This window comes from Fonsecaea monophora, assembly GCF_001642475.1.
Source record: "Fonsecaea monophora strain CBS 269.37 chromosome Unknown Scaff86, whole genome shotgun sequence".
In the NCBI taxonomy this organism is placed as follows: Eukaryota; Fungi; Ascomycota; class Eurotiomycetes; order Chaetothyriales; family Herpotrichiellaceae; genus Fonsecaea; species Fonsecaea monophora.
In genome coordinates, this window is record NW_019174017.1 from 1 (window position 1) to 12,933 (window position 12,933).

A 12,933-nucleotide genomic window follows, 5' to 3' on the forward strand; every position below is an offset into this window, starting at 1 on the left:
TTTAACGGTGGCAGACACTATAGGCGGTTAGTACGCGGACAACAACAGCCACCGCAGCACATATTATTGGAAGAGCGCGAGAACGGCTAAGACCACAATGCTCCGGCACACACGCGAGTATCCTGCTAAACATACCATTTGGGGGGGGGATGCTGACGACACCGGAAAAGCAAGAAAAACATGGATACTTACAGAATCGTCTGTGATAGTCACGAGACAAATGGCCCATTCCTCGATGCTACAGTCTTGCTGTCTCTCGCAACCTCCACAGCACGCACGCCCTTGCATCTGCGGCCAAATCCACCCCAAAATCCATGGGAACTAGGAATCAAATCCAGCGCGCCTGTGGACTTTGTTGTGTGCCGCGGTGCGAATTATTTGACAAACTTTGCCAACTGGGTTGGGGCAACACTCTGGACAAACCACAACACGGCTCTTAGCTGACCACTCATGCTTTCCTCAACCCGGGCACCTTCCCATTTAGAATTCAAAGTGAGATCTTTCTCAGAGCAGACCAAGTAGAACAGTAACATGTGCACCTGCTACTTCACTGGCCATCAGGTCTTCGTGCCTCCCTCAGGACTCTTCTTTCCTTCCAACCTCTCTCAGAACTCTTCTCTTTATAAATTCCTCTTCTTTCTTTTCCATTCCTCTTTCAGATCTCTCCTTTCTATCCTTTCCTCTCTCGAAATGGATTTGGAACCGTGAGTATATTCCTCTACAAGTGCTCACTCTGCTCCAAGCCTGCTGACTGCCTACTCTAGGGGGGATGATCCCCACCCCGAACCGCTGCGCATCACTCCCGAAGCCCTCCAACGCAATGTCTGCCAGAGATGTGTTCGCAGCCTAGCTGTCAACGACCAAGTCATCATCGGGCCGCACGGTGAGTTTCTCCAGCACCGCCCTACTCATACCCTACTAGCTTCCTGCTAACCACCTGGAGAAGATGCTATCCTCTGTGACAGATCCGACGGTCGTTGTGGTTACTGCGAGTATTTGGACCTCCCATGCGAGCCAGTAAGCTACCTGACTTCTTGCGTACTCTTCTTCTGCTGACTGTCCAGATCCCCATGAACTGCAGAGAAATGACCCAGTTCATCCTCATGGCAGCGTGGGAAAACTGGACTCCTGACCACCAGTTCACCCGTAGGTATCTCTCCGTTGTCAGCTAGCGTTGAGTCTGCTAACACCCTGCCAGGTGGCCGGATTCAAGAACTGGCAAGGATTTTGGACGAGAGATACAGCAGAGAGCAACCGGCAAATGGGGGCGCTCAGCAGCATGCTCTGAGCGGTGTACTCACCCAGCTGGTCGAAGCCACCAGGAGAGTTGCCGAAGTCAACGCCCACGCGGTATGACTGTATCTCCAGCCTTCTTTAAGCTTGCTAACACCGAGTTAGGCCAACATCGCCCTTCCCCCTTGGTCAAATGATGCCTCCCTGAGGTTCCCCGACGAACTCATGATCCCTGACTCCTACGTCAGACTCGCCATGAACGATGATGGAACTCAGCACGTGGGTATCTTCCAGCTTTCACCCCACAGTCCGTGTGGGGAGGACCGGATGATCCCAGACCATGAAGGTAGTCTTCTCGTCGCTCACCCGATCATCCAAGAAGAGCATGTCATCCAAGGAGCGCCTGTCACCCAAGAAGAGCATGACACCCAAGAAGAGCATGACACCCAAGAAGAGCTTGTCATCCAAGGAGCGCCCGTCACCCAAGAAGAGCCTGGCACCGACGAAGAGTCTGTCATCTACCAAGGGCCAGCCATCTTCGAAGAGTCTTTCACTGACGAAGAGACTGTCGTCTACGAAGAGCAAGTCATCGACTCAGACCCAACCATGGACCAAGAGTCTCTCATCGACGGAGAGCCACTCACCGACTCAGACCCAATCATGGACGAAGAGTCTGTCAGTGGCGAAGAGCCAGTCACCCAAGAAGAGCCTCCTGTGGGATGCACTTGTAACATGTGTTTCATCGCTGAAGAGCCAGTCACCCAAGAAGAACCTATCACCCACAACGTGACTGTCGTCTACGAAGAGCAAGTCACCGACTCAGACCCAACCATGGACGAAGAGTCTGACACCCAAGAAGAGGCTATCACCCACAAAGTGACTATCACCTACGAAGAGCCAGTCACCGACCCAGACCCAGTCATGGACGAAGAGTCTTTCAGTGACGAAGAGCCTGACAACGGCAAAGAGCCTAGGCCGGCCAAGCGTAGGCGAGTCGATGTGATCCAGCTGTCTGACAGTGAAGAAGGACAGGGATCAGGATCGCGTTTGGTATCAGGATGGTCTTTCTGATCTCAGTTCTTCTCCCGCCGATCCCACTCCACCTCAGGGTAGAAAGGGCAAGAGAAAAGAAAAGGAAATGGTGAGAACCACTCAACACCTTCATGGATCCTTAGTTTTACCCAACCGTTAGCATGCTCAAAGTATGGTAACCAACAAAACCAGGGTGGGCGGGAAGGAAAAAGGCATCAACTACATACATAGTCATGAGAGCAAGCAGCTCATCCAAAGCATGCTAAGAACTCATAAATAGAGCTAGAACTCATCAACAGAGGTACAATTGCAGAACTTACTCTTGACCTTTTCTGTCCTTTCTTCGTCTGTCAGCAGAGGGATATCTCACTGCCTCCACGGGGCCGGGCGACCCAATCTCTCGCATTGGCCGCTCTTCGTCACATTTGCTGCTTCCTGCATTCTGGACTGTTTGGACATGAGGTGAGCGAGCCCGAACTGAGCCACGAAATCCAAGCACGAACCCGCCCTTTCTCGATCGTTTCAAGACTTGCACAGCGCCTACCCGAGAATTGTCGGGGAGCTTCTACATCTGTTTTTGATTGTTCCCACCACCACCAACAAATGCCAATTCACAAAATCAGCCAACAATAGTCAATTTGCCTTGTAAAGAACATCAACGAAAACACCCGTTGACGTTTCGATCCGCAACCCCGCACCCGAACAGGCGAAAAGCTCTGCTCAGGCCAGTGAGTCACAGTGGTCTCTCCCCCGTGCTTGTAACTCGATCTTTACTGGAAAACAGGTCCACTCGTTCATTTCTCCCAAGACACAACACACACCTTGGTCAACCAGCACTGCATACACTACCGACTTTCGTCCTGTAGCTGCGACATACCAAAGTATCCTCATTATGGCTAGATCTGCCGACAGCAAACCCTTCTTCGGTGTCAGAGGCGGATGGCTAGTCTTCGTAAGTTCCCTTCCCTGCGAAAAGACTGGTCCCGATGTCCCCAGAACTACGTTCCAAGCTAACAGAGTTTCCCAGTGGATCACCGTGGCGTGCGGTGCAGACATGTTGATGTCTGGCTATGACCAGGGTGTCTTCAGCAGAGCCACACTCTCGGATGATTTCCTCGACAAACTCCATTTGCGGGGTCGAACTACCATCATCTCAGCCATCAATGCCATCTATGCTGTTGGGTGCTTCGTTGGATCTCTCATCGCCTTCGCGATGGGAGAGTGCCTCGGTCGAAAGAAGTCAATCTATATCGGCACGACGGTCATATGCGTGGGAGTCATCCTCACGTCGGCAACCTTCAGCCTGGTTCAACTATTCGTCGGTCGGATTGTCCTGGGAATCGGTAATGGCATCAACACTGCGACGGCCCCAATCTGGCAGATGGAAACATCACCCGCCAAGTGGCGAGGAAAACTGGTCATGTTGGAAATGTCGCTCCATGTGGCCGGCTTCACCATGGTCAACTGGGTCAATTTTGGCGTGGCCCACATCGACGGTGGTTTCGCCTGGAGATTTCCCCTTGCTCTGCAGTTCATCTTCGTTGTCATCATCTACGCAACAGTATGGTGGCTCCCTGAAAGCCCTAGATGGCTGGCGCAACACAACCGGCTCGACGAAGCCAACCTCGTCCTTTCGTGCCTCGAAAACAAGGGCATCGAAGACACATACGTCCTTGCGCAGATGGAAGAAATCCAGGACAGCGTTCAACACGAGCGCGACCACGCCATCCGTTGGAGGGATCTTGTCAAGACCCAAAAGCACGAGGGCACCAAACTGTTACGAAGGCTCATCCTTGGTGCCACAGCCCAATTTATCCAGCAAATTGAGGGTGTCAACATCATATCCTATTACCTTCCATCCGTGCTCATCGAGCAAGTCGGCCTCTCTAACCATACCGCCCATCTGGTCACATGGATCAACGCCTTCACCTACTTTGTCTTTTCCTCCGTTTCGATCCCTCTCGTGGAGCGATAGGGTCGCCGCGGTCTCATGCTCATGTCCACTGCCGGTCAGGGCCTGTCTTTCCTCATCATCTGCATCCTGTTCAAGTATGCATCCGATGGTAGCAAAAGCTTTGCCACGGCATCAATCCCATTCTTCTTCATCTACTACATGGCATTCGGTATGAGTATGGCTGGGAATCCCCGTCTGCGCCCCACAGAGATCAACTCAATCGCAACGAGGATCAAAAGTGCAGTCACGGCGACTGTGACTCGACCACGAACTACGCCATCGTCCAAATGACCCCTTGGGGTATCGGAACTTCTGGATTGTCTTCACTCTTTTCAACGCGGCCTTTATGCCAGTTATTGACTTTTACCTCAACAACTCACCTGCGGCGACAAGGATGCCGTCAGCAGCAAACGTCTTATGAAATATATCAGAAAGGAGGAAGAGAATGCGGAGGTCGCAAGAAGGGAGATTATTGCGAGGAGAGAAAGTATGCATAGGAATGTGTTGGAGGAGAAGGACGTGACCGGTTCTGATAACTTTTAGTAAAGCAGATTAATTGTATACGACAGGCAGATACATGAACAATACAGCATCTATGACACTTGACTCTGTTCCTCTAACAAGCGCTTTTCGTATTCGTGTTGGATTAGGGAAACAAACGTGCATCTGTACCCAGGGGCATTTCATTGCACAGGGACACACGTCAAAAAGGAACGAGGCAAAAGCTAAGTTTCCCGAGTACCGTGCAACCTACGCCCGCCGAGGCAGGATCAGTCTCAGATTACTCTCAGAGCTTGATGATTTTTCCTCTTCACCCTGAATTCACTTTTCACGTTCACTCTTCGTCCTTCAGTCTTCGCCCTCACAGAAATCTTCGGCGACCTCATTTGATTCACCGAACGGAACTACGTCTGAGCCTTGTAAGCCTCTTCTTGAATATCCTGGCGCCTGACACTCTCCTCACGTCGGACAGATATACACGCCTATGAAACCTCCTCCTCTTACTCCGCCGTCTTCACGCGTGGCCAGACATCCCCAGCAGCCTCTGGTGAATCTGCTCTTCGAACGTCGAACATGGCTACCGAACAATTGCCATTTCGTGCCTGTCAACTGGTCCCTACAGCTTTCCCACTGGAACTACCGCGATGAATGCCCTTTGAGCAATCAGAGAATTCCTGCGAGGGCCAAGTGGCCATGTGCTGCGAAACGTTGTCCTTGTTGTGACAACCATCCACGAGGCGGAAGTCTACGCCAGGTGCTGGCCGTACGTGTCCCCTTGCATCCCTCTCGTTGCGGAGACCTTACTTGCGCTGTCCCTAACAGAAGCGGCAGGCTTTCTCAGCTCCTGTTTTCACCAAAGCCTTCTGTCTTGATCTTACCCTGTGTCGACTGTTCTGTTCAAGAGGTGGCTGGTAAAAAGGAGGATGGAGATTGTCCACAAACACTCATACCCTTCGGTGTCGTTGAGGGAAGTCGGCTGCTGATGAATCAAAACTGGTCGTTTGTCGGATAAAGACATGGCTTCAAGCCCAGACACTACTCCACGACGATTCCTCGCAGCCAGCTGCACCTCCAGCAACGGTAAGTGAACCAATCGTATGCCAGTCATGTCCCCAACTAACCATGTCGTCGCAGCAAGCAGTACCTCTCTCTCGCTGGCTGTCATTCCCACAAAACCACTCGCGGAGGGACACCGAGCGTCCTTCACAGATTAACGGCGACACCTACCCTCAACCGCACGGTCAGGGACGAGCCGGGCAGAAACGGAAACGACCGCAGTTGGAGATCTCTCGTCCAAGTCGCCGAAGTGCTCACCGTAACGGCGCCCAAGCACTGCCTGTAGCTGTCGACGACACCAGCGGACTGCCCCAACCACCCTACGGTAACAGCTCCCCTCAGGGCGAGCCACCGAATCGAGCACCCTGCCCTGGTCAACCACAATGGCCGTCACAACAGAGTCAAAATTTTCGGATCTCAGAAAATCCTCCCTCTCATTCCGAGATCACAAGGTCGGAACCACCACCTTGGTCAAACTCACGAGATGTGCCCAGGCCGCCAACTCGAGGTAATTCTTACCCTCTGCATCCTCCGTCTTCTTACCAAGCTCAGCCTTCAGCTCAAATACTGTATCCTCCGCAGTATGCGGCCTTTGAGCCGGTCAATCACCAGTGTTGCCAGCCCGCCATCAGCTCCTCTGCCGCAGCAGCCTACATACCCACCTGAACACCTGGCTCCCTGGTCAAGTCATCTCATTTCTACAGCTGGTGTACGAATGTCTTCCCCAGGCTTCGATAAACCCAGACCCGGCTTCAAAGTTTCAAGTCCAAGAAGACGGAGAGAAGTCCACGATGTGGAGTTCGGTGCAGTATGATCGCTTCGGTATGTCGGTCTCGGAGTCCAGATCAAGGCGCCTTTGTGGGCACATATGTGTACAACCTTGGGGTTGAGGATGGTGTGTATGCAGGCAAGGGCTGCGCGTTTGATGATGCCGGTACAATCGATACAGGTCCCCGCACAGTTGTCCTTGACAACTGACCACTGCAAAAACCCTGTTCATTGAAAAGGAACAAAGGGGTACTGGATCGCCGGTGATGTATGTACCTGGCTGAGGAAGTGGCCGTCGGGGCCAAAGCTGTGATGTGTCCTGGCGTGGAGGTCGAGGAAGATGCGACCGCAGACCCTTGTGCTGTGGTTCGCGGGCCACTGAAGGCGAATTAGATACACCGAGCGAGCTCGAATGATTAATGATGTTCGACCCTAGTGTTAAATCTTGGTCAACCTGATGACTCTCTTCCTGCTCTGATCCGCGCCATTCAAAGTTCTGCCTCCCCTGTGTTCGTGATGTCAATGCTATGCAAGCCTGAGGAGCTTTCACATCAACTGAGGCACAACAGCGGAACTTGTTGGTTGCTCGTCACTCCCGCAACAGGAGCTAAAGTGAAGAGTAATGATAATTTGAAAGCCGGTCATTCTCGGTTTCCGGCTCTCGCTGTCAGATTGCCACATTGCCATCTCAGCTCATCACAAGTGTCAGCCTCATCAAGTTCAGCCCCATCACAAGTTCAGCCCTGTCACAAGTTTCAGCCTCGTCACAAGTTCCAGCCTCATTAAGTTTCAGCCTTGCCACAGGTTTCAGCCTCGTTACAAGGTCAGCCCTATCACAAGTTTCAGCCTCATCTTCAGCCTCATCAGAAGCTCAGCCTCAAAGGCCGCAGCAATGCCAGGGTGGATATCCGTCTTCTTCTCCCAAGTTTTCTTGCTGTCTGGAACACCGCGCCATTTGACCCAGTACTGGACACTCTGGCCAATCCGTCTTCTCTCAATCAGTCTTTCAACCTCAAACTGGTCGTCGTCGGGATCCACGGCCCGGGTTGATGGGGGTGAGGAGAGGAGGGGAGAGGAAGGGGGCGTTCATAATCTAGTTCTTCGTTGACGACAGATGGGCACACCTTTTTGGCTGCTTCGCAGATGGCATTTTGGACAGTGTCTTGCACATGTGTGGATAATCCATCAGATCGAGGGTAAGTGCGGGAGCTATGCCTCCATTGGTGTGTGTTGTGGACCTGTTGGATCTGATCACCTATGTCGTGGTTGAAGATGCGTACAACGTGGACGTTAGTATTCAGCACGTACTGGTGGTTTTTCCGATGGCGGGAAATTTCGGTGAGAGCGCATCATCAGTGCTGATAAGGTCCACAGCCTCGACAACATCCAAATCTGGCTCTGTTACCTGGGGGAGGATCGCGGGATCGATCAATCCTTCACTACACCCTGATGACGTCGGCGTCCCGTAAGGATGAAGGACTTCATCACCTGTCCAAGTGCCACCCAGGGTTTGAAGGGGGGTGCAGCCGCCGGAAGAAGATTTGGCATCGCTGTGTTTTCCGCCGTATTGTTGATAAAGGCATATTCCCACTTGACCTTCTCATCGTCCGCGTCAGCCTCGGTTTTGAGGACAGAGCTCAGACTGCTCTTCCTCTGTGCAGGTGTTCCATCTTCGCTTTCGCCTCTCTTTCGCTCCGGCTTCCCTGTCTCTCTGACGAAAGGAATGCCATGAGAGTCATGAAGGTGGGACTGTAACTAATTGACCGAATCAAATAGCGTAGCACAGCAAAGCTGCGGGTGTGGGCATGTCAGCGGTTTCTGTTCGTCTAGGCAAGAGACCTGCCTGTGGATGTAGTCGAGCCAACTCCCATGATTGAGGAACTGCTTCATGCATGCGGATGCTGGCAGCTTCTTATCTGTCAGACAGAAAGGACAGTGTCCAGCTGTAGCGAGCACTCCGCCGGGTGTGAGAGGGTCAAAGAGCATTGGGAACTCATGTAACAGGGCTAGTTGCGCACCATACTGAGCTTCCTAAGCTTTCTCTCCAAAAATCCACTCGGTGCATAGAAAACACAGTTCGGCGAAGCAAAACATTCTCTTGCAGCTTCTCTTGTAGTAGGTGTAGATGTACTTCCATCCATAGAAGGCTTATCGATTCCCCTTGCAGTTATTCCCGTGTGATTTCGAGTAATAGCACTTGTCCGATTCTCACCCGGGCCGATACTCGATGTTAGATTCCTGTTCATACAGCGCGATCGTCACATGTAGGGCATGGAGACCTGTTGAACTTCGTAGAATGAAAACATCGTGGCTGAGACTCTTTCTCTCGGGCATCATAAATCAACTCGATCGAAGACGCCCGATGACAGCTGGGTAGGTCGCTTAGTCTGTTTGGTTGCTGTTTTTGCCAATCACGCAGCTCTTTATCTGCCAACGTACGCCTTTCGCGGTACAGCTTCCGTCGACACTTTGCGGAATCTGTATCCGTCTTTCCCTCTGGAGTCGTGATCTCTTCACTCAGTGCAACGTAGTTAGGTGTGTTTTCCAGGTTAAATTCCGTCTCCGCGGGGAGGCATTGCGATAGATTGTGGTTTCGAGGAACAGTGAGGCCCGGAAAGAGGTCCGCGACGACGGTTCGTCCTTCGCCGCCTCGAGAGGCAGGTATCTTGCCCATCCGCGCCACTGGTGAGCATGTAGTGCCGACGGAGAGTATTTGAATCTGTGTGGCCAGTATGGATCATTCGTGTTGCCTCAGAATAGAATTTGTCTGTGTGGGTGATCCTGTCAGTTAAGTCAAACATCAATTTGAAGGTTAGAAACATACCGATTCAGTGCAGGCCTTCAGCTCTGAGGTCATGGCCAGTGGGTGGTTTGGGATAACCGGCACGAAGGGCCCAGGCCCGATGTCTCTTGCTAAATTCGTCCGCAGTTTCGATCCTCTCTTCGCAGTTGTGGGTAGATTGGGCTTTGAAGAACGGAGTATCCAACAATTCACAACATCTCTTCAGGTGGCATATTTCCAAGGAGCTCCTCCTCATTCGTGTTATAGCCCCTGGAAGCTCGACGAGGAGGCGAGTAAGTAATGGAGGCATCGGGTCGAGCAAAGCGCCATGAGACTGCACCTTCGTACAAGGTATGCTAAGGGGAGCAGGTGAGTTTTGGTGGTAAATCTCCGTGGTCTTCTAGATCCAGTCAATCCCATCTCTTCCTTCAGAGGTCCTTTGATAAACTACACATATTTTAGCTGCTGCACCCAAGTTCAAAGCTGGAAGGAGCATACATTTGTGACGGATCTGACAGTGCCGGCGGGTATTTCAGGTTTTCCAGGTTTGCCCGGCGCAATCCAGCCGTAAAGGAGTTCCAATACTTAGGCACGGTCTCCGTGCAGCCCTCATCAATCCCTTCTACGCCGCCGATCCCGTATGCCATTGCCCTCACGAACTGTTGTAACGAGCGCATATCGTATGGAGACGGAGGAGGCGTGTCAGGGTTCTCCTCCAGGCTCTCTTGCACGAATCTATTAGACCTTAGCAGCAACCTGTCCTACATCGGATCCAAGCCGCATACCGATGCCAAAAGGCTACCTGTTTGTCATAGTTTTTCTGCGTTCCCAGTGTAATCTTCTTGCAACATGGTTTGCCATCAACAATACCGGTATCTCGTCTAGCGCCCTTCTCTTTAGCTCTGCGAAGAGTTTCCTCGAGAGTCCGCCTTTTCCCCATGGTGTGAATGTCGACTGGAATGCTGGGACGCGACCTTGGCCTCAAGACGCGCTTTGGCAATTCCCCAGGGTGGTTTTGCGTGGCTCATCTCCATCGTGACGCAATCAGAATGACAGCGTCGAGCTCAGACGTGAAGAATGCCAGACGCGAAGAATGTCGCAATGTTGCGTCAACTGCGGTCTGGACGCTGGCCATGTTTGCGGTCGCGAGCTTCGGCTACAATCGAGACGGAGCAGATGCAGGCACACATCGAACCAGCCCTCACTGCTTGGGAAGCGGCATCAGTGGCACCCAGTTTCAGGGACACGATCGGGGTGAATCGTGTTTCCATCAAGTGGAGATGATTTGTGTACGATCCGCCGTGACTCCTCCAGTTGGCCTTCGCGTGCTTTGCGGTTGGCTCTCTTGTGTGTTTACTAGACGTTGAAAATGCAGTGAGACTGCAATCATCTGATGCAGGCATACACATCATGGCGAGTAACGTGCATCCCGACGCAATGACATGAACTGGCTCAGCCGGTAGTGTGTGCAGTGGTGCATTGCCTACATCGTCAATGGTCTGCATGCGAGTAGGCCTCCAGCAAGAGCCGAGGACAGGCCGGATCGCTTGACACGAACGTGATAACAACATCGCGGCGGCATTGTTACGGATGGAACGAGCTGTCCGATATAGTGAGCACGCGGAATTGCAGCTATCACAGGCTGTCGTTCGAGGGGAGTCCCTTTGCTGTGCTGTTGTTTATTTTACTGAACACTCCCGCGCGCCACACATTTCCCCCTCAACTTCGTGGCGGCTCTCTGCGCAGCCGCAACGCTGCCCTGCGCTGGCCACATGCGCCCTCTGGACGTACACCCTCAGTCTGATCGGCCATTCTTCACAACGCGTCTCTATAATCGCAGGGTTACTCCTCATCCAGCCGCCTTTTACCGTCCAGCCCTTACCGCGCCTACTCCCCGAGCAACGTCGCCTTTACCCCCCCGTCGTTGCAACTACCACGACCGCCTCTCCTCACCGGTTCAGTTTACTAGAGGGGCAACCCACGGCGGGCCACAACGAGCACTCGAGTTCCTTTGAGCCATGAGAGGCACGGTGTACTCGCCAGGCCGCCGACATACTCACCACGTGCCACCAGAGCGCACCCGACACTATGCGGCTGCTGGAATTCGACGATCAGGGCGAGCTCAGCCTGACTGAAGATCTTCAAGATGACATCCCTCCCTACGCGATCCTCTCGCATACTTAAGGAGACGACAAAGACGAGGTTATCCCCGATGACCTACAACATAAACCGTCTACAAATACGGCTAGCCCTGCGAAGATCCATTTCTACGGCAAGCGAGGAAGGACAACCTAGAATACTTCTGGATGGAGACCTGCTGCATTAACAAAGTGAAAAATACGGAATACTCGGAGGCGCGGCTGGGTAGTAAGAGTACACTCAAACAGCAGATCCACGAGATTACGAACATGCTCATTGCGGCCCTCCGCGCAACTCCTTTATCCCAGTTTAGTGTTGACGAGCGCCTATGGGGGACCGTCAAACGACACACTCAGAAGAAGGAGGACAAGACATACTCTCTACTTAATTAGAAGAAGTCGTGCCGTGGCTCAGAAGACTTGAGATGGAGCGAGAGATGGCATTTCGTGGTCGCCCACAAGAAATCACTCGAATCCACGACCCGATGATGGACAAAACAAACTCATGGTGCGTGGAACCTTCGTCATAGCCATGAGCACCTGTCTACGAGACAAGAAGAATCCAAACGTCTTTGAGACAGCCAGTCGGATCATAGGTCTGATGCAAGAGAGCACGCAAGATATGGGCGGCGGTCCGCCTCCTCTGACCAGACACCTACAATCCAGAAACTTCTGAAGATTCGTCGACCCCGGGTTACAGCACGTCGACTATGAGCTAGGCAGTGCTCACTCATCGTCTCCCCAGCATCAACACTCTTCCTACTACCATCAAAATGTGAACCAACACAGGTGTGGTTGAGACTGCGTTACAGTTAGGTTTGATCCGTTTCGGGTGAGGGAGAGACAGACGCAGTACGCCAACGTGATCATGGCGTCCGTGACGCCCCGGTCCCACAGGCCGATGCGCTCCATCTCGCCGACGTCGCGGCCGGCAAGGACACCAGCTACGACATTTTTCGTACCAGGCGAGTGGGAAAGGTGGTACCTCGCCTTAAAGCTATTGACTCGCCGCCTGAAGGAGTTCTGATGGAAAAGAAATCGAACATCTGGATCCAAATTTCTCGCACTCCAGGGGCTTGGACGTCGGCTTCACAGGGACAAAGTGCTTGATGGATTTGTCCTTTGGCCATCAATCAGAGGATCCATCCCGTCGTTGCCTTTTCCAACCACGACTCCCAGTCGAGAGTACAGCGATTTTACAGGATGGGCGGAAGAACGAGAGACCGACCTTCAAAGAAACCATCAAGAACCAAACTTCAAGCCCGATAGCTCAAGATTCTATCAACCTGCAATATGGGCTCAACTGAAGCCCTGCGCCGGTATACTTGTTGAACACGTCCGTCGCCTGCGCTGCGATCTGGCTCGTCAATTCAATTGCAGAGCTCCTTTATTTCCATGGCGGCGGCGCGCGCTGGGCGTCACCGACCCGCTCGGATCGTGATGAGGAAATGAGCAACCTAGAAATGGGA

At 52.6% G+C, this 12,933-nt stretch overlaps 3 protein-coding genes across 3 annotated transcripts; 2 read left to right on the plus strand and 1 right to left on the minus strand.

Moving 5' to 3' along the window:
* Positions 1-690: 690 nt before the first annotated feature.
* Positions 691-2,304, plus strand: AYO21_09121 (hypothetical protein; the record flags this gene model as incomplete). The annotated part of the gene is made up of 6 exons (XM_022659059.1): positions 691-704; positions 765-883; positions 947-1,017; positions 1,065-1,146; positions 1,199-1,350; positions 1,399-2,304. 6 exons carry the CDS (start codon positions 691-693, stop codon positions 2,302-2,304), a joined length of 1,344 nt encoding a protein of 447 aa, XP_022508598.1.
* An 853-nt stretch (positions 2,305-3,157) lies between these two features.
* Positions 3,158-4,240, plus strand: AYO21_09122 (hypothetical protein; the record flags this gene model as incomplete). The annotated part of the gene is made up of 2 exons (XM_022659060.1): positions 3,158-3,217; positions 3,293-4,240. The coding sequence occupies 2 exons, from the start codon at positions 3,158-3,160 to the stop codon at positions 4,238-4,240; spliced, it is 1,008 nt and encodes a 335-aa protein (XP_022508599.1).
* A 5,544-nt stretch (positions 4,241-9,784) lies between these two features.
* On the minus strand, positions 9,785-10,266 carry AYO21_09123 (hypothetical protein; the record flags this gene model as incomplete). The annotated part of the gene is made up of 2 exons (XM_022659061.1): positions 9,785-10,061; positions 10,112-10,266. The coding sequence occupies 2 exons, from the start codon at positions 10,264-10,266 to the stop codon at positions 9,785-9,787; spliced, it is 432 nt and encodes a 143-aa protein (XP_022508600.1).
* Between the last annotated feature and the right edge of the window lie 2,667 nt (positions 10,267-12,933).